Source organism: Pelodiscus sinensis, chromosome 2 (assembly GCF_049634645.1).
Source record: "Pelodiscus sinensis isolate JC-2024 chromosome 2, ASM4963464v1, whole genome shotgun sequence".
NCBI classification, from domain to species: domain Eukaryota; kingdom Metazoa; phylum Chordata; order Testudines; family Trionychidae; genus Pelodiscus; species Pelodiscus sinensis.
In genome coordinates this window covers 196,070,665-196,097,175 of record NC_134712.1, presented here as the reverse complement: position 1 = coordinate 196,097,175, position 26,511 = coordinate 196,070,665, and the positions used below count along the sequence as shown (strand labels likewise).

The 26,511-nt window shown below is 45.4% G+C and overlaps 1 protein-coding gene across 1 annotated transcript in view; it reads right to left on the bottom strand.

Annotated features, from left to right (window-relative positions):
- The window catches only part of JAZF1 (JAZF zinc finger 1), a 313,629-nt gene that overhangs the window by 15,275 nt on the left and 271,843 nt on the right, over positions 1–26,511 (bottom strand). Inside the window, exon 4 of the mRNA XM_075922158.1 lies at positions 1,113–1,282. Coding sequence (XP_075778273.1) covers positions 1,113–1,282 — 170 coding nt within the window. The remainder of the gene's footprint in view (positions 1–1,112; positions 1,283–26,511) is intronic.

Below are 26,511 nucleotides of genomic sequence, written 5' to 3'. Positions count from 1 at the left end.
AAAAGGCGTTATTCCTTGTAAAACGAGGTTTTCCGCAGTCTAAAAAACTGCCATGTTCTTTCGATTTACTTTTGAAAGAACGTGGCAGCAGTCTAGATGCAGGGGAAGTGTTTTCGAAAAAAGGCCACTCCCCCCCCCTCCCCAAAAAAAACACCCTTTAGTTTAGACACACCTTTAGAGAGGTCTACATTTTTATGGCTTAAGTACCTTTGCCTAAAAGATTAATCTGTCCTGTAAGAATCCCTGTGCTCCTGCTCCAATTCATGTGAAATATATTGCTTTGCCTGTAATAGCAGAGAGATCTGCACACTAGAAAACTGTGATGTCATGAGGAGAACATAAGCAGAGGCTGATGAACAGACTTTTATGCAAAGGTCCTCATAAGAAAGAACCAACAAACAAAAAAGATTTCCCAGAATACATGGTATTTAAACAGAGACCTCAATCGTGCAATCAAATTCATACAGATTGTCATGCCAAGGAGAAGTCAGAGGGATTCTGCCCCAGTATAAGACTGCCCATACAGATCCATTTTCAGCATCGAGGTCAGAAGTTACACTATACAAAATGTTTTCAGAAGGTTTTTTTACGAGATTATTGTTTAGTCTTCCTTGAGGTGTCTTTGAATGGTACCTTTTCTACCTCACCTGGAGAGGCATGACTGGCATTCTTTCATTGCAGGATGGCACAAAATCTACCAGGGTAATATAAAGGGGACCCATTTGAGCATTGGTTTGGAGAAGTTCTGTATGTAATGTGCATAAATCCATTCCACAGATGAATGCTGGCATCATCTTGCCAATTCAGCAGACAATTTTCTTGGAATAAGGACTTCTAATTATAATTATGTGTCCCAATTGCTTTAATAACTCCTTTTAGGAATCTCTTTTGATCATTAGACATAGATACAATATATTATGCTGTATAGGATTTGAAAGTGTTTGAGCTAAATCAGTCTGAAGAGAACACTGTGAAGCTTTTCGAGAATCAACTGAAGTCTTATAAAATAAAAGCAAAAGGTGTAATAAAACAGAAAAATGTGACCTGCTTTCACAGATTCTCCCCGCTATGGCTACAAAAAAGAAATAAACTACGTTTCTATTATAGCTCACCTTATATCTTTTTTTACATCCAGGAACAGGACAGGCAAACGGCTTCTCATCCCCTCCATTCATACACATTGAACTGAGGATAGCTTCTGAACTGATGGCGCTTTCTGTGGTCCATGATTCATCACTGTCTGATTCTTCATAGTCTACTTCTTCCTCATCATACTCACTTCCTAAGAAACCAACATATTTCAGAAGAATAAAGTGAAATCATTGAAACACAATTCATATTTATTTCATTATCCCTAGTGTCTTATAACCGGCCTACACCCTTCTTTACAGTTCAGAAAAACAGGTACATTTAATCACATAAAATGTCCTGGCTATAGCTACTACTTTATAAAAGTACATACTCTTTCTTATGTAGCTATAAGATAACTGATATATTAATATATTTTCATAAACAATCAACCATAGTGGCATTAAAGGGTCAACAAGGCATTGATTACAAACTCAATTTCACTACTTTCCTAATAAAAGAGCCCCTTTCTCTTCCCACCTAGAAAACAGATTATTTTCTCCAACCTAAAGCTGTTTTTTAAAGGGCTTTTCCTTTACACAATACTGTACTGAAGAGCAATTTGAGAGATCATAAACAGTGTAAAACAATCTGTTGACAAGTCCTAATGCATTTAACTAGCCCTTTGGAACTAAATGGAATTATAGCACAACATTAAGAAGAATTATTTTATATCAATTATAGTTGTGAAATTCATTCCCTCAGGTTTAGGGATAAATGGCTTATGGAAATTCTGTTTCACACATGCTACATCAGTTGTTTGAGCACCTAGTACTCAAGTTTTTAATTTTTTTTAATTGCAGTAATTCAGTTTAAAAAGTCTGTAAAAATTACATGAAAAACAAGGAAAGTGGAAAGGCAGAATTTCAACAATACTAAATACAATAAAGAAAAGAGCCCTCGCTGAAAAAAAGCAGAAAATATATATAGAAAGAGAGAGAAGTTTTGCTAGAAAGACTTGAAGGGGGTGTGGGAAATGGCAACTACCATTCTCTGCTCTTGCCCCTACCCATGATTTTTGTCCCCGCCTTCGAAGAGGGACAATTTAGCTCAGCAGTCGGCAACCTGTGGCTCACAAGTCAAATTGGCTTACTAGGGAGCCATATACAGCTCTTCTGGAGCCCCAATTCAGTCCCCCCGCCCCTCAGCTTCCCCCGCAGCAGGGAACGAGCACTGGCGCTATACCCTTATGACCCCCCACAAGATTGGAACGCCAGCACCAGCTTCCTGTGAGGGTGGGAGAAGAAAACCCCAAGCCTCCCCACCAGATTCAGTATGCGAGGAACAAGCGGGAAATGGGCACTGCCTTTTTTCTTCCCTTGGCATGCGGGGAACAAGGGGAACCAAAAGTGACTCCATGCGCACTGCCCTTTTCCTTCTTCTGGGACACACTTCCTGGAGGCTTCCTTCCAGCAAATGGGGGTAGCAGGAGGCTGTGTTACATGGTGCCTATAATGTGGCAAAAAACAAGTGCCCCCCAATCCCCTCATGCCCAGACCCCACCCTCTTACTACCTCATTCACCTCCCCCTCCCCTGTGGCTAGACACCCTTTCCCTAGCCTGCTCCTGCCCCGGGGCCAGACACCCAGCCCGCAGCCCACTCCTGCTTCCTACCCCCAGCTAGACCTCACCCCCTCCTACACCCCATCTCCCACCCAGATCCTATATCCCCACTCCTAACCCATTTACTGGCAACCCTATCCTGCACACTTAACCACTCATTTTTGGCCCCACCCCAGAGCCTGGGGGGCTCACAAAATCCACTAACCCTGGAACCCCAGAAGAGTAAATTTGGCCTGAGGCCTTGAACCTAAGTTTTCCCTGCCTCTCCCCATACCATGCAGCTGTAGCACCGGGGGAGTGAGGTACAGTGGCCCCTGACACAAAAATGGTTCCTCATCCCTGCCATAAATCAAGACAATGTTGAAACCTTTTGTGTTGGACATAATATTTAACTTTATTTAAAAATGAAGCCTCAGCAACAAGTCCCTAATTGGGGCCCAGCCCCCATCTGGCTGCAGCGTCATAACACTCCTGCACCCCCCGCACACACAAACCCTGAGCCCATCATACACCTGAATCCTCTGCCCTGAGTACCTCATATCCCCACATCCCCAATCCCCTGCCATAACACTCCTGTACCCCCCACACCACAGCCTTGTGCCCTGAGTCCATGATATACCCAAATCTGCTGCCCTGAGTGCCTCATACCCCCAACCCAGACTTCTGCACCCCCACAATCCCAGCCCCCTACCATAAGATTGACAGAAGACAGCCTGAATGCATGCATGAAAGCTGGATTTGACCAGTTATGATGTAAACTTCAAAGAAGTGTGTGAAAAGATCCATCAGCAAAAGTCCCATTAAATAAAGTCCGTGAGTACAATGTTTCATTTATGCTATTATTAATCATTATGTCAATTATCAATACTATTAAGTTGTATATTTTCAGCCATGCAAATGGGCATCTTGTTCAGCTCTTTATCAACAGCGTGTTCTGAATTGTGATGTAGTTTGGCTCTTTGGTTTGAAAAGGCTGCCGACCCCTCATTTAGCTCCACGTGTTGGAATCATTCCAGCAGTTCAAGGCTGAGCCTTACGAGTTTTATATAACTGTTTAGGTTGCTTCCCTCATTCACTTTGCATATATGTCTGGAAGAAGCTTTTTATTCTGAGGCAACAAAGGAGACAGACTCCTGATCAATCAGATTCTGAAGAAGCTGCAAGGAAATGAACTTCCAAAGAAACCCCATATTTCAGCATGTAATGGAGTCATCACTTATTATATGTGAAATTAAATATGCCCCATATCAGGGGTGGACAATAATTTTTGACAGGGGGCCACTTCAAAATTTTGGAAAGTGGTCGAGGGCTGCACTCTTCCATGATATTAATGGAGGAGGTGTGAGGTCTGGGATGGAGGTTGGGTACAGAAGTGAGCTTGGGGTAAGGGATGGAGTGCAGGAGGGAGAGTGGTGTCTGGGAGGGAGTTTGGGTGAAGGAGGTGGTTGTGACCTAGGGCAGGAGACTGAGGTGCAGGGGTTTGGAATGTAACCTAAGACAGGAGGGGATTGTGATTTGGGGCAGGAGATTGGGGTGCCAGGTCTGGGAGAGAGTATGGGGCAAAGAGTTTGGGTATGTGGAGTAGCGGCGGGGCAGAGGTTTGGGGTAGGGAGGGAATGGGATGCCATAGGCAGGCTTTGGTCAGGAGCCCAGGCAGCGGCCGGGAGGGGGACTCTCCAGCAAAGCCAGTCCCGCTGCTCCCCAGGCAGTGCCCCCAGCCTGGCCAGCCCCTGCCCGGCCCAGTCCCTGCCATAGGGCGGGCAGTGCTTGGGAAACAGGTAAGAAAGACCCTAACCCCTCCTCCCACAGAAGAGGTGCCCCCAGTGCCCCAGGGATCCGGAGGAAAGGTTTTTGTCCCGGGCTGCTCCCACCCAGCAGAGGTGGCTGCGATCCCTGCTCAGGGAAGCTGCTGCCAGCATGTGCGGGGTTGGGGGAGCCAGCCCTGAGGGGGTCAGGAGAGAGCTGAAGAGGGGCATGGGCAGATAAAGAGGGTGAGGGGAAACAGAGATGTGTGAGGCAGGGGCAGGAGAGGAATGCAGGATTTGCTGAAGGGATGTTGGGGGGAGTCAGGGGACACTTATGGGGCAGATGGGAGCAGGGAATGGAGGGAAACTCTGAGGGGGGGTCACAGGGAGGGAAAGGGGGACATGAGGAAGGGGAGGCTGTTGGAGGGAGAGACTGTGGGAGCAGAGCAACCTGGCTGGGGAAGGCAGAAACACACAGAGCAGGGGCTGAATAGAAGGAGACGGGGGGAGATACAATGGCAGCTCCCCCACCCCATGGGGCAGGAGGGGGGGGGAAGAGGTGGTAGCACTTGGGAGTACCAGCCCCTATGCCCCTGACAGAATTTCAGTTGCTCAATAGGGTGCCCACATGACCCCGGTCCCTGTGGGTGCCTCTTTCTGCGACCCTCCCTCTGCAGGTACCAGTTGCCCCTGTGAGAGGGACTGTCCCACCCAGCAGCCAGAGGGGAATTCTTTCTGTGAATTTTTTTTAGTGTTATAGATATCTGCAAACTCTGATCTGTTACATGTATTGTGTGTGTAGAGATGCAATGAAAAATAACATGTGACTTCAAATTAATTACCATAATGAATATGCAAATACAGGCAGTCCCCGACTTACGCGGATCCGACTTACGTCAGATCCACACTTACGAACGGGGCTTTCTCGCCCTGGAGATCGAGGTGGCGGATTGCTGCCTGCGAGCTCCGGGGCGAGAAAGCCCCGTTCGTAAGCTGCTCCCGGTGCCCCTGGTCTGCTGGAGACCGTCTCCAGCAGACCAGGGGCACCGGGACTGAAGCCGCAGCAGCGGCGGGTTCCCGCGCTTCTGAGGCTTTGCCAGAGCAAAGCCTCAGAAGTGCGGGAACCCGCCGCTGCTGCGGCTTCGCTCCCAGTGCCTGTGGTCTGCTGGGGACCGTCTCCAGCAGACCAGGGGCACCGGGACTGAAGCCGCAGCAGCTCTGGTAAAGCCTCAGAAGCGCGGGAACCCGCCACTGCTGCGGCTTCAGTCCCGGTGCCCCTGGTCTGCTGGAGACAGTCCTCAGCAGACCAGGGGCACCGGGACTGAAGCCGCAGCCGCGGCGGGGTCCTGCGCCTCTGAGACTTTGCCAGAGCAAAGCCTCAGAAGTGCGGGAACCCGCCGCTGCTGTGGCTTCGCTCCCGGTGCCTGTGGTCTGCTGGGGACCGTCTCCAGCAGACCAGGGGCACCGGGACTGAAGCTGCAGCAGCTCTGGCAAAGCCTCAGAAGCGCGGGACCCCGCCGCTGCTGCGGCTTCAGTCCCGGTGCCCCTGGTCTGCTGGAGACAGTCCTCAGCAGACCAGGGGCACCGGGACTGAAGCCGCAGCCGCAGCCGCAGCGAGGTCCCGCGCCTCTGAGACTTTGCCAGAGCAAAGCCTCAGAGTCGCAGCACCCCGTTGCCGCTGCGGCTCTGCTCCCCGTGTCCCTGGTCTGCTGGGGAGGGGGGGGGCGCAGCTAGTGTGCCCCCCCCCAGCAGACCAGGCTTTTGTTGTGGACCCTGGGGCAGAGCAGCTGGGGCGCTGCCGATTGGTCCTGCAGCACTGCTCTGGGCACTACTGGACCAACTCGGCAGCACCCCAGCTGCTCTGCCCCAGGTCCTGATTCAGCCGCTGCTGGTCAGTTTCAGCAGTGGCTGAATCAGGATGCCTGGGGCAGAGCAGCTGGGGTGCTGCTGGGTTGGTCCAGTAGCAGCGAGGAGCGGTGCTACTGGAGCAACCCAGCAGCACCCCAGCTGCTCTGCCCCAGGCGTCCCCAAGTCAGCCACTGCTGAAACTGACCAGCGCTGACTACAGAGTTGCTCTGCCCCAGGCTTCCTGGAATCAGCGGCTGATCAGTTTCAGCAGCAGCTGACTTGGGGACGCTTGGGGTTCTTAAGTTGAATCTGTATGTAAGTCAGAACTGGTGGTCAGTTTCAGCAGCGGCTGAATCTGGACGCCAGTTCCCACTTACATACAGATTCAGCTTAAGAACAAACCTACAGTCCCTATCTTGTACGTAACCCGGGGACTGCCTGTATGCAAAAATAGTTACCAGTCTGCCAAAAGTTTGTGAATGGGTTTGCCAGTCCACGGTATAAAAAAGGGTTGGGAACCACTGCTGTAAAGTACTTACAATACTGAGCAATAATCAGATATTTTACATTAGGTCACACATATCAGGCTGTACTATTTTTTTTCCTTGTGATTTTCCATTCTTATGGGGTGGAGTGCATATGAGGGGAGATGGATTGTTTCCCACCATTAGTGCATGCACACTCATACTGTGTGTGCGTGTGCAGAGACAGAAATGCACACTATCCCCCACGGTGCATAACATCTGGAAAACTCACCATTATTGATTAAGATCTATCCCAGACAGATTGATTGAAAGTCAAAGCGAGCATTACTGACCTCTTAAAATATTTTTGAACCCTAGGAACAGATAACTTAAAATGAAGGGTTGTTATAGTTTAATTAACTAATAAAAATATTTAGACAAAACCACATCTATGATTTCCTGCCTTTGATTTCATCTTGACAGAAAAAATTCCTCAAGGTACTCCTTTCAAGCATTTTAGTCCATCTCAGTTTTTCAAACAAATGTTTTAGATAAACCTACAATACATAAATTTATGTGCTTTTAGGGTTATACAATATGTAAGACTTCTTTGACACTGACGCCCCTTCAACCATTAAACCCCTACCACCTCCTCTGTCGAAGGAATAAAATATTACTGGTGGCGGGGGAGGGGGAGGCGGAAATCTACCGCAAGCAGAGCTTCAACCCTAAAAAGGAAAAAGTTCTACAGTCTCCCTGAAATCTACTCAGAATATCATGACTGCTGTTGATGCAATGTGTAAGGCACTCCAGGCTGGATTCACCTACAGCACTTAAGCACTGAAACTCTTCCTAGGAGTCCTGCTAAGAGTTGCCAATTTTCTAATTACCCCAAAACAAACACTCTTGCCCTGCCCTTTACTTGAGGCCCCGCCCCTTCCCCAAACTCCATCCCCATTCACTTTCCCTCCCTTGCTCGCTCTCCCCTACCCTCAGTCACTTTTACTGGGCTGGGGTAGGGATTGGAGTCCAGGAGCGAGAGCTCTAGCTGGAAGCGTGGGTTTCTAGGGTAGGGCCAGAAATGAGGGGCCCAGAATGTGGGAGGAGGCTCCAAGCTGACCAGCAGTGAAATGTGAAGGAAAAGAGAGGATAGGATTTAGAGCCCAGTTCCGTAAAGATATTTAGGCCATGTCTTCACTTCCTGGAAGATTGATGCTGCAGGAGTTTGATTTAGCAGGTCCAGAAAAGACTCACTAAATCGAACGCTGGTGGCACCCAGGTCAACACCAGAATTCCTACTCCTTCCAAGTAGTAAGGGAAGTCGGCCTGTTGAAACTCCCACTGTGAGGACAGCTCCGAAGCTTGGCTTAAGATATGTTGACTTCAGCTACGTTTTTTACCTAGCTGGAATTGCGTACTGTAAGCCGACCTTTCTTTGGCTGGAGTGTGAACTTGGCCTTAGGCTCCCAATCCCACTGATCTGGGCCTTAGGTGCCTGACTAATGGGCTACAGGTAAGTGTATTCCTCCATAGCTGGAAACCTTCTCCCAGAACGAGAAACCTAACAAGTCAGACCTATCTCTCAAAGAGAAAGATGCCCCTTCCCCACTATAACCCAGTGACTGGGGCACCTGCCTGAGACGTAAAAAACGTAGCTGAAGTCAACATATCTTAAGCCAAGCTTCGGAGCTGTCCTCACAGTGGGAGTTTCGATGGGTTCAAGTCCCACTCCAAATCAGTCAGAGCAAAGATCTGAAAACTTAAATCCCATCGACCAGAGAAGTCACAGAAATGTAGGGCTAGTAGAATCATAGAACCATAGAGCTGGAAGAGACCTCAGAAGGTCATCAAGCCCAGCCCCCTGCCCTAGGCAGGACCAATCCCAATTAAATCAACCCAGCCAGGGCTTTGTCAAGCTGAGACTTAAAAATCTCTAGAGATGGAGACTCCACCACTTCCCTAGGTAACCCATTCCAGTGCTTCCCACCCTCCTAATGAAATAGTTTTTTCTAGTACCCCAACCTAGACCTCTCACACCGCAACTTGAGACCATTGTTCCTTGTTTTGCCATCAGTCACCACTGAGAACAGCCTTTCTCCAGCCTCTTTGGAACTTCTCTTCAGGAAGCTGAAGGCTGCTATCAAATCCCCCCTTACTCTTCGCTTATGCAGACTAAACAGACCCAATTCCCTCAGCCTCTCCTCGTAGGTCATATGCTCCAGCCTCCTAATCAAATTGGTTGCCCTCCGCTGGACCCTCTCCAATGCGTCCACATCCTTTTTGTAGTGGGGGGCCCAGAACTGGACACAATACTACAGCTGTGGCCTCACTAGAGCCAAATAAAGGGGAATAATGACATCTCTGAATCTGCTGGCAATGCTCCTCCTAATGCAACCTAATATGCCATTAGCTTTCTTGGCTACAAGGGCACACTGATTACTCATATCCAGCTTCCCATTCACTGTAACCCCCAGGTCTTATTCTGCAGAACTACTACTTAGCTGGTTGGTCCCCAGCCTGTAACAATGCTTGGGATTCTTCCGTCCCAAGTACAGGACTCTGCACTTGTCCTTGTTGAACCTCATCAGATTTATTGAGGCTCAATCCTCCAATTTGTCTAAGTCACTCTGGACCCTATCTCTGCCCTCTAGTGTATCTACCTCTCCCCCTAGCTTAGTGTCATCTGCAAACTTGCTGAGTGTACAATCCATCCCCTCATCCTGGTCATTAATAATGAGGTCTGCTACAAAGACCTGTGAGGCAGGAGTAAGTACACCTAAACCATCCCTCACAACTATTTGTCTAACATGGATTTTAAAAACCTCTAGAGAAGGGGATTCCACAACCTCCCTGGGTAACCTGTGCTAGTTCTTATCTATCCTTACAGGTGGAAAATTTTCTTAATCTCCCTTGCTACAAACTAGACCCAAACTGGACACAGTACCCCAGCACTGAGTAGAGTGGAACAATTATCTCCCATGTCTTACATATGATAACCCTGTTAATACATCCCAGAATGGTACATGCCTTTTTGCAACAGCATCACATAGTTGGCTCACATTCAATCTGTGATCCACTCTAATCCCCAGATCCTTTTCTTCAGTCCCACTGCCTAGCCAATTATTCCCCATTTTGTATCTATGCAGTTGATTTTTCCTTCCTACATGCAGTATTCTGTATTTCTTCTTTACCAAGTCTCACCTTATTGATTTCACATCAATTCTCCAATTTATCACATCATTTTGAATTCTAATCCTGTCCTCCAAAGTGCTTAAAGCCACTCCCAGGTTAGTGTAATCTGCAAGTTTTATAAGATCTCTCTCTACTCCATAATCCACGTGTTAAATGCAAATATTGAGAAATACCATCTGCAAGTCAGGTGCTGCTAAACCCCATTTGACAAGTCCTCCCAGTTTGATAGCAAGCCATTGACAACTATTGATAGAGTATAGTAATTTAAACTACTGTAGTTCCCTAATTTCCTTGTGAGGGATCTATATAGGACTGTCTCAAAAGCCATATTAAAATCAAGATATATCATGTTTACTTGTTCTTCCCATCCACTACCCTGTCAAAGAAGGATTTTTTTTTTTAATTCAAGTCTTAACTCCAGGGAGTTTGAAAGTTAGAAGTTCTAGTCCACATATGAACTAGCAGGTAAATATAATAATTCAAGCGTGTTGCAATTTGCTATCAATATGAAATAATTTACAGACATATTATTTCACTGTGAGTTCTAGTCCCACAGTCCGTTGTGATTCCAGTGGAACTGAATTATTCATTAACAAAAAAACAAACAAAATCTCTTTAAGCAGATTCTGATCTAAATGAAATTTTAAAAATGGTTTTAAAAATATTGCTAGCAATAAAAATGTATCCTTTAAATAATTAATGTTGTTTCAGTTGCCTTAGAGAAATAATATCCAGCTAGTAATTTAACCGTTTTTCCTTCTGAATTTCATTTCCTCATTTGTCAGTATTTAAGAGCAGCAGTCCAAGAGGTACCTTGCCAGCTTTGCCAACTGTGTGAAAATGAATCAGTTTTTTAAAAAAACATATAGGTTGGCTTTGCCATAATAAACAGCCCTTAGATTAAGTATTTTAATTAAATAGTTTGAGTTTCAGAATCCCAGCTTTGTGCAATCTCTCGCGCCAACCAGGATTCCATTGCACTCTACTCCTGCGTCAGGTGTACCAAATGCAATTTGATCCCCCCAGCTTCTGCTTGATCCTTCTGGGCAGTTTGCCAGCATACTGGCAGTGGACTGAATGGGACACAACACAATAGTGCACTTTGATCAAGATATAGATTTTGATCTCCCCTGGTGCTTTACAGTAATATAAAAAAAAGGAGGGGGAAAAAAATCGGCAAATAAATATTTGCCCTTTGTCAGACCACAGGTTGTTACACTGGTCTGATTCAGACATGAAAGGACTATGTAAAAGGGCCTATAGACTTAGTAAGCCCTTTTCTGCTAGAAAGTTGCCTTCCACACAGAAAATTGAATGTTCTGTATTGGAATGCTGCCCTTAAAAGGGCTCTAGAAAAGTTGTTGGTGGAACATGTGTGTTAGTGGGCTTACCATTTCTCCTACTGCTTATTTGGGAAAGCTGATCAATCATTCCAGAGGTCAGTACCCAAAAACTAACTACAGTAAAACTCCAATAGTCCGGCATCCAATTGTACAGCACTCCCGATAGTCCACCATCAAAATGGCAAGAGCCTAGTGAACGAGCTTCGGCAAAAAACGAGTGATAAGGCAGCAGCGGCAGCATCTGAACTGAGCAAAACCGGATGGGATATATATATATATAACCACCTTATAGTACCTCCTGATAGTCCGTCATATACGATAATCCGTCACCACCTAGGTCCCAAAGGTTCCAGATTATCGGAAGTCTACTGTATTAGCAATAGACTCCAAAGGCCTAGATAGAAATAAAAAGCACCTACACACTCCCCCATAATTAGATGCCCTAAATATGTGGAAGAAAGTAGTCACAACCATATATACCAAAGGATACAATTAAAAAAAATGAACAAATATGAAAAGGACAAATCACATTGCAGAACAGGAGGGGGATGCGGGGGGGGGAGGGGGAGGAAGGAAGGTAAGTGTCTGTGAATTGATGATATTAAAGGTAGGGAGAGTGGGATGTTTGTGAGTTAATGGTATTACAGGTGATAATTGGGGAAACTGTCTTGGTAATGGGTGAGATAGTTCAAATTCTTGTTAAGTCCTTGTTGGCAAGTGTCGAATTTTAACATGAATGACAGTTCAGAGGATTCCCTTTCAAGTGCAGATGTAAAAGATCTTTGTAGCAGAATGCAGGTGGCTAAGTCATTTAGAGAGTGTCCTTTCTGGTTAAAGTGGCAAGAAACTGTTTTCTCTTTGTGATCTTGTCTGATATCTGTTTTGTGGGCATTAATCCTTTGGCGAAGTGTCTGAGATGTTTGTCCAATGTACATAGCAGACGGACACTTTCGGCACATGATAGCATAGATTATATTTCTGGATGCGCAGGAATATGTGTTCTTGATCTTATAACTCACTTGGTTAGGTCCAATAATGGTATCAGCAGAATGAATATGTGGACAAAGCTGGCAACGGGGTTTGTTGCAAGGGAAGGTACCAGGGTTGGTATTAGTGTGGTATGTCCTGTGGTGGTTGGTAAGAATCATCTTGAGATTAGGTGGTTGTCTATAGGAGACTATGGGTCTGTCTCCCAGAGCCTCTTTGAGTATGGTATCCTGTTCCAATATAGGCCAGCTTTGTCCACACATAGTTTGGACCCAACTATGAGGCCAGCCTGAAATAACTCACCACGGGTAATATTTAAAGCCCTATTCATATGCTTTTCCTCCAGCTACCCTCTCATCTCTTATATCTCCCCTTTTGTATGCCATTTTTTCACAATTCTGACCCCCCAAAGACAGCTGTCTCTCCATAGATTAACCTGCTCCATGCTCCCCACAATAAGTGAGTCAGTAAGGGTATGTCTACACTGCAAATTTAATTTGAAATAACAGCTGTCTTTAATAGCGTCTATACACACAAACCGCTATTTTGAAATTAATTTGAAATAGCGGAGCACTTAATTCAAATTTGGTAAACCTCATTCTACGAGGAGTAATGCCAAATTTGAAATAGCTATTTCGAATTAAGTGCTGTGTAGACACTTAATTTGAAATAGGGGGCCTCCAGCCCTTCCCAGGGAGCCCTGGTGGCCACTCTGGGCACAACCAGGAAAACTTACTCTCCTCTCCCCCAGCCCCGGAGCCATTAAAGGGATAGACCCTGGCCACATTGCCTGTGCCAGCTCCAAGCCTGCCAGGCCAGAGCCAGCAGTGGCCACCAGAGCCCCTGACCCAGTGGCCCCAAAACATGAGCCAGCAAGCCACTGACAGCCAGCCCTCTACCGCTCCCCAGGAGCAGTCTGCCAGCTCCCAGGAGCCTGACAGGGACTGGAGAAGATGGGCGCCTTCCTGGTCCAGGGTGGAGATCATGGGCCTTATTCAGGTTTGGGGGAGATGCCCCCAACATCCATAATATCCGCACTAGACGGAAAAATGCGGCCATCTACGGCAGGATAGCTGCCAGCCTGGCCACCGAAGGCCACATGCGAACCCAGGAGCAGGTGCATGAAAATCAAGTTGGTCTGGCAAGACCCCCAACCCTGGGCCCTGAGCTTCCCCTCCCCCTTCTTCCCTTTGCTTCCCCCTTCCAGCTCCCTCCTCCCAGGTTTCCCCCTCCCCTCTCCAACCCTCTCTCTTTCCCTTTCCCATCTCCTTTTCCCAGTCTCCCCAGAGGTTCATTCCCCCCCCCAGTTTTGTTCAATAAATCCAGTTTCTATTTTTGAACAAACGTGTCTTTTGTTTAACATTAGGAAGGGGGGTTAGGAAAGGGTAAGTGGAAGGACGTGAGGGAGGAATGGGACACGAGCCCGCGGTGCGGAGGACTTGGGTGGCTCTGAGGGCTCCTCGGGGTGGACACTCTCCCGCAGGGCCTCCTGGATCTTGACAACCCCCCGATGGACCCTCCCTGGATGGCAATGTGCAGCCAGGCTAATGGCAACAACCCCATGAGACGCACCAGCATGCCTAGGGGCAGCTCTGGCTCCATGTGGCCGAGTGCTGCGGTGTCCTGAGTGCAGGCACTCAGGGCACTCCAAGACAGGACTGCTTTGCTGTCCCTTGTCAAGGTAGACAAGCAAGCGGGGAACCCTGAGAACTGTCTGTCTTGGGGGGGGGGGGGGTAGCGTCCCTTTAAGCACAGAGCTCAGTTAGCCTCAGGCAGCAGCCCCACACACTAAGTCCTAACCTGATGCCCTGGCGGCACTGGTTCCCGCCAGCCTTAACTTCGGTTCAGGGTCCACTCAGTGTGAACACACTATTTCGAAATAGCAAAACTCTATTTTGAAATAGGTTTTGTGTGTAGATGCGTTAATTCGAATTAGCTAAATTCGAATTAACTATTTCAAATTAAGTTAACTCGAATTGACACTGTAGTGTAGACATGCCCTAATAGACTAGATGGGTTGGTTTATTGTAAACAGGTCATTCCTTCTACTGGACTCTCTCTTCTATGCTGGGATGACTGGAGGTTAAGAAGGTGGCTGCCTTTCCACCAGAACCTCTCCCTGACTCCAAACAGAGAGTGGGATCGCGGCTGAGAGAGGGACGCATGAAGGCCTCCTGTTATGTTGTGATTAGAACCCAAGAGTGCCTCATCCTAACCAGATGTATGAATGAATATAAATATATGGCATTATGAGGACGGCTTGTCTATAATACATGTAATCCACTCACTCAGCCATTTTTCATTGACAACAGAAGTCCCCTTTCATTGAAACTAAAGATAAATAATATTTTATGCCTTGGGAAAGCTCAAACTAACATTAAAATGCCAGTTACTATTAAAGGAAAAAATTATACTGGGTCACAAAATAGCGTGAAATATGTTAGGAAATTACTTCATTTTTAGCATTTACAATAAAAAATGGAAGTTAAAAAATAGCCTGTATCTTAAATATTCTGACTTGTTGAAATAAAGCACATACATGAGAAGAGAAGATCTACGATTATTATCTGGATGCTAAAATGTCTTTGCAGCACACTAAAGAGGGGACAGAATACCATAAGGGCCTGATCTTGCTCTTGTTAAGTCAACAGGCATTTTGCTATTAACTTCAGTGGAAGCAGGACTGGGCCCTAAGCTGCTGTATGAATTCTTTGTGAAAGGTCTACCATTTCTCCTTTTGCAGCAGATTGAGTCCATAACTTTCATTGCTTAGGAGGGAGATATTGATCACGTCACAGGGACTAAATCAGCAAGGAATCAATACTGCAGGCCAGTTTCTCAGATGCACTGCTGTAAATCTGGAAAAGCAATTTACTTTTGTGGAATTTATTGTGTGTGTACACGGTTGGAACGGAGATCAAAAGCTGCTCCTCCCCGTGTGTGATTTATTATTTCTTTTTTCCTCAACTGTTTCACTAAAACAGCATGGCTACAATGAAATTGAAGGTGTGATTGCAGCTTGGGCAGGCATGCCTATATCCACTTTAATCTAGCGCATGCATGCACGCACGCACGCACACACCCAGCAGTGAAGATGTAGCAGTTTCAGTTTAGGTTAGCGATGGGAAAATCTACCTATGGTACTTGCACAGACTTGTACAGCCCGAAACCCATGCCACTGCATCTTCACCGATCTGTTCGGCCATGCTAGTTAAATAGGAATAACCAGGCTAGTTTTAATCTAAGCTGCAGTAACACTTTTAATTACAGTGTAGTTCAGGGGTAGAAAAGACAGCCTCCACAGGCTGGATCCAGCCCACCAAGCCTATTGATCCAGCCCCTGCTGCTCCCCTGCCCCCAGGCCAATTCAGACTTGGGAACGGGGGGCATGCAAAGTCTTCTCCCCCTACCAGGGGCCATGGCACCTAAAGAGATTGGCCAGCTGTTCAAAACAGCTGGCGGTTTTCTCAAAGTGCCATGTGCCCCTGGCAGAGTCGGGGGCTAATACTTCATTCACTCTCCTACTCCCAAGCCAATCAGAGTGTCTGGATGGGGGAGCATGTGAAGTCTCCTGGCCCTGCCCCTTCCGTCCAAGGTCCTGCCCCTTCTGGGGCAGCCCTTGACCACTTCTGAAATTCACGAAGTGGCCCCCCCCCCAAAAAAAAATTATTCCCCACTCTTGGTATAGATATACCCTTCGTAAGAAGTTTCCAGCTGGTGCACATCCTTTGTGATTAACCAAATACTATTTGGCCTCCCATTCATACCTAAAACTTCAGTATTGTGCCAAGAAAAATAAACCACACACACAAGGGTGGAATAATCATTAGAAGAAACAATGATTTCTACAAGAGTATCAATGTTGTCTCTGTAAACAGTATATAACAATCTAGTTTAACTGACTTACTGCAGTGGGGCATAATGCTTTTAAGTGTCACTGAAAGTTCATGCAAGTTCCAATGTTTTCTTAGAAAACCTCAGTTTTACACTTTGTCCAGTGTGGGACTTGCAATTTGTGTTTCATAAAAAAAAGTTTTAAGAGAGTACTTCTTATTTTCAGAAACCTATTTTCCCACATACGTGGACAGCTTCCTTGAAGTAAAATCTAGTGAACTATTTTTAGTATATTTTGAATTTTGATCTTATGATAATACATTTGAAATTTGTATTCTCTCAGAGAGAGAGAGAGAGAGAGAGAGAGAGAGAAAGAAACAAGGATCAAGGAAAACATTTCCATAGAAGACACTCATTGGTAAAACTCCGGTCATCTGAAGAAGTGGGCTGTGCCCATGAAAGCTCATGATACCATCTACATGTTTTGTTAGTCTATAAAGTGCTACTATTTGTTGTTGATTAAGTTTATCCTGTACAGACTAACTCGGCTACCCCAAAGCATTGGTAATACTGAAATTCTCCTAGGAATTAATTCAGAATGAAATATTCAGATCTGCTCTTAGCAGTGGAAATTAATGCTGGGGCCCCTGGACCAAGCTCCTGGCTACTGTGCAAGCCTCTAGCACAGTGGTCACCAACCAGTAGATCTGGATCTACCAGAAGATCTTGGAGCCTCTGACAGGTGATCCTGACTGATTTGGCTTGTAAGCTGTCAAGTGCTGGCACTTCAGTTGTCCCTGCCCCCACTGCCCTGCTCTCTGCCTTGGAGCTGCCCCATGGGAGCCACCTGCTTGCTGTGTAGGGTGTGGGAGGGAGAAATGGGGGGGGGGGGAATGCTGATGTCAGGGTGTCCCTCCTCCCCCCATTTTTGTTCCCTGCCTCCACACAGAGGCTACGTCTACACTGGCGGGTTCTTGCATAAGAACATCTTGCGCAAGGGTTCTTGTGCAAGAAGTCTTGCGCAAGAACATGTCCACACTGCCACGTCCGAGATGTGCTTTTGTGCAAGAGCATCCATGGCAGTGTGGACGCTCTCTTGCGCAAGAAAGCTCTCATGGCCTTTTAGCCATAGGGCTTTCTTGCGCAAGAAATCCCTGCCGCGCGTCCAGACTGCCCTCTTGTGCAAGAGCTCTTGCACAAAAGAGCTCACACATGTAAGAAAAGAGTGTAGCTCTTGAACAAGGAGCCCTATCTTCTAACGCCGTACTGTAAATCTTCTTGCACAAGAGTGGGCGGGCAGTGTAGACACTCTGCAGATACTTGCGCAAGAACCCGCCAGTGTAGACATAGCCAGAGAGAGGGGGATGGCGGGAACTTGGCAATGCAAACCAGTCACTCTTACTCACTGTGTGTGTTGGTCATTCTCACAAACACCAACTGTCCTTCCCTCTCATCTCCTGACCCAATGTGTACGTGGGGGATTGTTACTACTTTTACTGTTTGCAAAGCGGATTACTGGTCTGTGCATTTCATCATTTTTATTTCTCTCTTATGCTTAAATTTAATTCTTTCAGTAGTGAGTTCTAAAATGCTGAACCTGTCATGTCTGGAGTAATTATCCCTGTGGTAATTGTGCTTCTGGAGGTGGCTGGCATGTCTCTGCAGCCCCTGAGATGATCAGAGCAGGGGGTCTCCACATGGTGTCCCTGCCTGCAGACACCACTCCTGCAGCTTCCATTGATCAATAATGGAGAACCACAGCCAGTGGAGGTTGTGGGGCTAGTGCTTGTAAACGAGGGGCAGCACCTGGAGTCACTGCTGTACATGCCAGTTGCTTTCAGGGGTGGTGCAGGGCTAGGCCTGCCTTGGCGCTGCTACTCAATCCCTGGGACTGCTGTTTGGCCACTCCCAGGCTATGTCTCATTTGCATACCTAATGAGCCACCATTTTTGCAGAAGAGGCTCTTGCTCTGGAAGGAGCTGTCTACACTGTCCCTTCTTGTGCAAGAAAAACCCCTCTTGCGCAATGCTGTTATGCCAATTATTTTCAGGAAGAACGGCATTGCGCAAGAGGGTTTTTCTTGCGCAAGAAGGGGCAGTGTAGACAGCTCCTTCTGGAGCAAGAGCCTCTTCTGCAGCAAGAGCCTCTTCTGCAAAAATGGTGGCTCATTAGGTATTCAAATGAGGCTCAGCAATATTCCACGCTTAGCCTCATTTGCATATTTCTGACGCAAGAAGCTGCTCGTGTCGACATAGCCACAGGGTGGGACTTGAACCCACATCCCTCCCCAGACAAGTGCCCTATACCACTCAAGAACTCACCCCACCACCATACCTTCAGAAGGCCCTTATCCTGTTTTCCTAATGCAGGAGCCAGCTCCATCCCTGGGGCAGCTGGTGTTGGCTGCCCAGACACTGCCTGGGTGGGTGGATGGGGGTGGGATCCAGCCACCACCCTGTTGTCCAGAGATTGATGCCCTATCCCGGAGTTCACTGGGGATCCCACCTCACCTCCCTGCCTTCAGCAAGTCCCTTACCTGGTTTCACAAATGCAGGAGTGAGCTCCATCCCTTGGGCAGCCTGGGTTGGCTGTCCAGCCCCTCCAAGGGTGGACAGGACTCAAGCCCACCACCCTGTCCTCCCCAGGCAAATACCCTATCCCTAAGCCACTCCAGAACCCACCCCACCTCCCTATCTTCAGCGGGGCCCTTATTCTGCCTTCCTAATGCAAGAGCCAGCTCCATCTCTGGGTCAGCCTGTGTTGACCAACTAACCGCTCCCAGGTGGGATGGGCTCAAGATCACCACTCTGTGCTCCCCAGGCAAATGCTCTCTCCCCTAGTCCACTCAAGAACGCACCTCACCTCACATTCAGGGCATCCCTTATCCTGCCTTCCTGATAGGGGAACCAGCTCCATTCCTGATACAGCCTGTGTTGGCTGTCTGGCTACTCCCAAGATAGGGGGAAGTGTGGGGGGAGAGGGGGAGGGACTCAAGCCCCCAACCTTGCACTCCCCAGGCAAATGCCGTATCCCCCTACTCCACTCCAGAACCCACCCCACCTCCCTACCTTCAGGGTGCCCCCTCCAAGACTACAGCCTGCACTCCAACCCCTTACCCCAGCCTGGTGAAAGTGAATGAGATCCAGGGGAAGGGGGATGGAGTGAGCAGGGTGAGACTTCAGAGAAGGGGTGGAGCAGAGTGAGACCTCAGAGAGAGAGGGAAGGAAGCTGGGCAGGGGAATTTGGGTTTGACATACATCTTACATTGCACTTAAATTGAAAAAGTGATCCTGTGGTTAAAAAGGTTGGCGGCCCCTGCTCTAGCACATCCCAGTATAAGAGCGATACCAGAGGAGGAGAAGACTGTTAACTAGAGTATCTTGTGAGCTGGTAATCCCTATTATGACTCAGCCCCCCAACTACCCCAGGTATTAGGAGCACAAAAACATGGCTTTAAAATGCTTTTACCCCCACTGATACCGTTCGGTCCCAATTGAGCAGAACTCAACTGGAACAAAGAATAGTAGCTCAGGAACTTTAAATCAGACGCTTATTCTGTGGATAACCAGCACAACAATTAAGATACTAGAACAATGTGCTCCTTTCATCCTACAACTGTCAGCAGGTAGAACAGACTACAGCCGATTTCCTTTTGACTCCTGCAGCGATAACAAGAGAAAGAACCTTGTGATCTCACTGAGATTGGCAGCAATGACACTGATCAGGCCAAGTGAGCAGTAATATTAATGGAGAAGATGTCTTTTAAAAGGAGGAGCTGTTCTCTGGAGAAAGGACTGGAGCTGCATTTTCCATACACAGGGACTCTGCACCATGGGTGAATTTTAGACTCCCAATTGTCTACTGGGTTGAAAGGGATGCATATTAGATAGGGTGTGTGTGTTTTACAGTACAGGTGAGATGTCAATTTAGACATGTTTTTATATATTTGAAATATTTTTCCTCTGTATCACCATAGTGATTAGGGATGTAAAATCCTATTTAATTAGTTAATTGGTTAAAACGTCAAGTTTAACCAATTAACTGATTTTATGGGGGTGCAGCATGAGGCGATCCTCCCGGCTTCTTCTAGCTTCATGTGAGGCTGCTGGGCTGTAAAGGACTTCTTCTGTTTATACCTGCTTTAAAGGCTAGCACCTCAGATGCTATAAATATGTGCTTACAGATATAGCTGGATTAGGATCTTTTGTCTAATCCTAGCCTGGGACTGACTACAGCATCGTTGGACACAGAGCATTTAACAACTAAGCAAATTTACAAATAGACTTCTATAAAAATCTTTGAGACATGGCAATGACATTTGGGATAAAGTAATGATGGCAACTGTAAAAAAATGGAACATAAAACCTATTTTTAGCATCAGACAAATGACTGTACCAATAAGACAATCTTACACGTTAGATCTGCTCATGACTAAGTCATATCAGCTTAATTGTTTAACAATAGTTTAAAAATATATTTTACACCTGTTAGCTCTGCAAAGCCAACATAAGATACAGAAGAGATCTAGATTTTATTTTGTGCATCACTAATTGAATAGCTTTATTCCAACTGCAAAAATCTTATTAATAAATCTAAGCAATCTAGTTTAAAACTCAAATGCACAGAATTAAAATCCTAAAATTATATTCAAGTACTAAAATGTGCATACCTACACAGATAAGATAATTCAGGTTGTATTACAGTTAGCTCTTTTTTTTCTGCTTGAATCCAAGGTGTGTACACAATACATTGTTAAATAGGCAATATTTTCTTCAGTTGCAACTAATTGTAAAATAGCAACTAATCACAAAAACATACATGTAAAGAACTGATTCTAGGAAAAACAGTAAATGGATACCATGGCATGTGTTTGTAGGGCATGACTCGTGTTCTGAAAATGCGGTCAAAATGTTGTAGAGGTGCTAAAGCAAGTTGTAATAATGTAACTTCACAATGTGCTGTTGAGGTTTTATGGTCACACTGCGCCAATAGTCTCGAGAAGTTATTTTGTATTCTTATATAAACGTTTTCCCCCAATCCTGTTTTCCACAAAAAAGGCCTTTCAATAAAGTACAACCTTCTGTTTATACACAGTACAGGAAAAACACGATAAACTGAGTAACACAATCTCTGCTTTACACATATTCTTAAAACAGGATTTCTACAACTTCATGTAAACAAAAATAAGGGATTAAGCCCTTGCCAACCCCTCCCCCAAAACAGTGTCTTCCTGTAATTAAAGTACAATGGCTTACAGTGCAATTTTTTTTAAAAAAAAATAATGAATATAAAAAGTAAATAAATAAAACCAAGTGGACTCCTCCCAAAAAAGGCTTATCCTGCAAATTAACTTAATAGTAATAAAACTTGTGCCAGCTTGAAGCCTTTCTTTTTCATGTACAGCAAGAGTAGGTATGTGATCGAGGAAAAACAAAGTAGGCATTTTCCACCTTCGGTCACGGAATGTTAATTGAACTCTGGCAAATGTTTAAAGATATTTCTCAAAACGCTCAAGAATTAAAAACAGTTGGAGCTGAGGGAAAAAAGTGAACATCTGTTCCAGCCCCACACTCAAAGAACTACAATGGAGAAAAATCATAATTAATGCTATTTTGGCCCTCTGCTTGCTGGGCCTGCATTCTTAAGTTAAAAACACAAGTTCAGGACACTATTACTGCATATAAGGACTCTCCTGATGCACATAATAGAGAGGCAGGTTTTTTAAAAGGAACAATATCAGGAAACAGATTCATGTTTAAGATAAAGAATTACAATAAAAAAGTACCTACATAAATGAACTACAGTTTATGAAGCTATATGAAAATACATTTGAGACATGTTTTATAGCATCATGTTAAATGGGATTTACAGCTGTACAAAAGCCATTCAGCCACTTACAGTACAGGCTATAAAATAAATGTCTAGTGCACACAGCACAGTATTTACTTATACCAACTGTTATGTGTGTTGTATTTGTTAGAGGAATCTAAATAGTATGTACTAAGCTGCTAAAGTCTTCTAGCTCAGGCCCCATTCCAGCAAAGAACTTAAGCATGTGCATAACTTTAAGCTTGTGAGTAGTCCCACAGGCTTAAAGTTGGGGCCTTAAAACTCTCAGGCTAGGTCTACACTAGACCTGGCAGTTCAGCTTAAGGTACACAACTTCAGCTATGTAGACTACGTAGCTGGAATTGGTTTACTTTAAGCTGAGCTAGGCAGCGTTCTCCAGCAGGAGGCTAATGGGAGCAAATGCACCCATCAGCTTCCCTTACACCTCACAAAAGGTTTTAACTTAAGTCTCTGGTGCGACTATAGGGCTATGTCTAGACTGCAAGCCTCTTTCGAAAGAGAGCGTCTAGACTGCACGCGGAACTTTCGAAAGAGCAAGCCGCTTTTTCGAAAGAAAGCACCCAGTGAGTCTGGATGCTCTCTTTCGAAGAAGCCCTATTTACATTCAAGAACGCCTTCTTTCGAAAGAAGCACTTTCGAAAGAAGGCGTTCTTCCTCGTGAAATGAGGTTTACCGCCGTCGAAAGAAAAGCCGCGTTCTTTCGATTTAATTTCGAAAGAACGCAGCTGCAGTCTAGACGCAGGTGAAGTTTTTTCGGAAATAGGCTACTTTTCCCGAAAAAACCCCTGAGTCTGGACACAGCCTAAGAGATAGATCTACATTGCTTTGCTTTGTTGGGTCTATGCTAGAATAAGATTGGGGGAAAAAAAACAATAACAATTATATTTTTTGCATTTAAAAATGCATATACTGCTACCATCAAGAAACCTGTGCCAAAAATCAATCTTTCCACGAGATTGTTGCAGATAACATAATATTCAAGGTCCGCAGAAACACCAAAGTAAGGGGTCTGGGTAAGCTGGGACAGATAACCATTCACCCAATCTTGGAAATAAAGTTGAGCCTGAGTTACAAGTTATTTTGCATTTTCCTCCCTCTCTTTTCCCCTCTGGCATCAGAGACAGAAATGCTGAGGGATGTTTCTTGTGGTGACTTCTCTCCTGCTATATGCAGAAAATACCATAAATCTCTTGAGAGCGCGCCTGCGTGACTGTGGATCTTTTCTTCATTAGGAAAAAAGGTGTGTTCTCCATTTATGTTAGCTACTCACACTAACCAACATGAGGAAAAATCCTAGTGAAGACCAGGCAGTTTATGTTAATGCCACCAGTCAGCAGGTCAAAATATAAACCATGCAGGGACTACCTGGACCTACTTTTTCCTGTTAAAAAATATACACTACTGTGTCTTCACTAGGACTTTTTCTCATGTTGATTACCACAGGTAAGTGATTACGAGTCAAGAACACACCTTTTTTCCTAATGAAGACAAGGTTTCCATCTGTAAAACAGGGATAGCTATGTTGCCTTTTTCTCCTAAGCTTTATCCATATTACCTGTGGTTCAGGAAAGCATTTAAAGATGTGCTTAAGTTCTTCAGCATGCTTACATGCAGACCATTCAGGGATGTTTTTTGATAGGGGAGCTTAAATATTACGGTCTTTGGTGGGGGTGATGAACCTCAGGTGTGGGGGCCGAATTCAGCCCCCCAGCTTGCCTGGATCTGGCCCTCAAGGCTCAAAGCCCTCCGTGCATTGGGGAACCAGTGCTGGGACTCCAGCCCCCGTTCTGCCCCACCACACAGCTGGAGCACACAAAATCTGCGAAGGTGGGCCCCCCAGGCGCTGGTGTACCAGGGGAATGTGGGAAGTGTCTTTCTCCTCAATCGGGGCATCACATCAGTGAGGGGTTTGTTTTGTTTTTTTATTCTCACTTGTGTACAGTCCCTGACTGATTTTTCTGTGGGTCATTGGTTCCTGACCCAAAAAAGGTTCCCCACTCCTGCTCTTTGGGGACTAATAGCATGCAACTCAATACAGTACAGTGGGCCTCTGATTTGGCTCAGGCTTCTATGGAACATATAAATCCAATCCAAACTTCATGCACATCAGAAGTGTAGCTATGATTTGGATAAGCATGTGAAGTCCTGAGTGCTTCACTGAGTTTACCTGCTTTTTGAGGGTGACTAATGACTGCAATCACAAACTAATCATTTAGGAATCATTAAAGTAATCATCCCTGCAGTAGCTAAGTACTAAAATAAAAGGAAAATCCTGCCCATCAACTGGACTGTGGCCCTTTTTAGTCTCATCAAGAGAACACAGATAATTAATGAACACTCCAACCCTTTGGGATGGATACACCTTTGTAATTTTTTTCTGTTTGTCAAACCATTCCTGTATTAGAATACTCTTCCCTCCTCCATCAAGCTTCTTCTGCCTTTACCAATGTGGAGTCAAGTTTTTGGCAATGTTTGCAATCAACTAACTGATATTTAATGTATCTGAAGAAACCGGTCTTGCTACATGAACTTTCATAAATATGCACTAAACACAATGGATTAATCTTTATTTCTGTGAATTCCCTGGTGTTCTATCACAGACTACAATGTATCAAGACACAGACTGTCACTTGCTTTTACTTGACTAAAAACCTTCTTTCTTTGATTCCATTATAACGTACGGTCAGGCTACAATACTTCAGTCTGCTTTCGAATAAGGTAAAAACCAAAACAAACAGATCAACTATTGCTTTGATATACGTATTCAGCTATTACTAATAGTCAAAATTCTTATATGCTACATCTAACTGAAATAACATACATAAACACCCTAAATATTTAATTAAAGAATATAATGAGACAAACAAAAATTAGAGACGTTACCCATCCAACAAATGAATAAAAGACAGAAGAAGTCACACACATAATTCTGAGACCCGGTAAAATATACATAACATTGCATAAGGAAGTGTTTATACAGTGGCTCAAATAGGTGGGTCTTAGGGTCACCAGGGGGAGGGACCGGCCAGGAGGGGAGCAGTGCTGGCTGGAAAACAGAGCTAATGGGGGTGGTGGGGGATTTAGGGGAAAGACACTTGTTGAAAATCTGTAGGCTGGCAACTTGTCACTACTGGTAGGTTTTGCTTCTGTACCAAAGCAAGAATACAGTAAGCAAAGAAAAATCCAATGATAGAAACTAAAATCAGGATACAGCAGATAAGAACAGGAAAAGGAAGTGCTGATAATTGCTTGCTGTAGTGCTTCCTCAATTCCCTCTCCTATAATACAGGTTTCATACAACAGGTACACAGTACAGAGTGCCTCTATCAGGAGTCCCAAGCAGTGTATATACAGAGTGAGGCTCAACACACAATTCTGTCAGCCATTAAAAGAGACTAACAGAATTAGGGGGCATATACAAATCTGAGTATAGAAAAGCAAGGATGAGAAAAGGGAGTAACAAGAAACAGAAGAAGGATGGTAAAGTAAAATATTATAACAAAAAATTACTATATTTTCCCTCTCATTGCATTTCCCCTCTTCCCCCATCCTGCCTTCCCCCCCCCCCACCATTTCTCTCTCATGTAATACTTGCTTTCCTACATACATATTCATGAATGTCCCATAATTCTGTTCAATTTGTAGTATATTTTACATGTACCCATTAATCATTGTGCCTAAGTTTAAGCAGGTGAATTGTCCCTTGGTCAGGCATTTTAATTTAGTCAGATCCTTGACTACCTTGTTGAACAGGGGGGCTTGCGTAATTAGGGAACATGTGTGGAGAATCTGAAAGGCAGACCAGTGCGTTCGGACTGACTATGTACTGCTCAATCCAACACAGAGTGAAACAGTAAGATCTACTGATGAGATTTCAAAAACCTACAGAGGGGAGCACCCACATTCATACAAATGGTATCAATAGGAGGCTTCCTATGAAGTAACTGGGGACACCCTCTTCCAAATTCCAGCCCTTCACCTGTATTGTTAAAGAATACATGAAAAAAGCTTTTGGAACAACTACAATTCTGTTGCATGAACCCAGTCCTGAGATATAACGTCTTGCTGGGAGATGTGAAAGTGAAGGGTAAGTTGCATCTTCAGTGGCTCTTCCCAAAATATCCAACTCAGAATTTGGACCATTCCGAGGATGGCCAGTAACCTTGTGATCCTAGTGGTTCAGACCAGAGCTTCCCCTTAGTAGAGCCCCATGTGGATACAACATTTGTATCCACATCTGCAAAAAACAAGCCACGGATATCTGCATTGACATCTGCAGATGCGGATATCCATGTATATAAAGCAGATATCCATGGATTTGCAGGGTTCTACCACTCAGATTCCTGCCACTTCTGAAAAGTCATCATCAGATCATCCTCTCCTAACAACCCTGAGCACAGCTCCCTGGACAGCAGGGCTCTTAGAAATTACTTTATGAACAGGTGGCATGTGAGTGCATTCAATGCAAAGAGCTTCTGGCCCTGAGACTACATAAGGGATTTGGAGACCAGTGTGGCTGAACTGAAGGAGCTAAGAGAGGCAAAGAAGTACACAGAT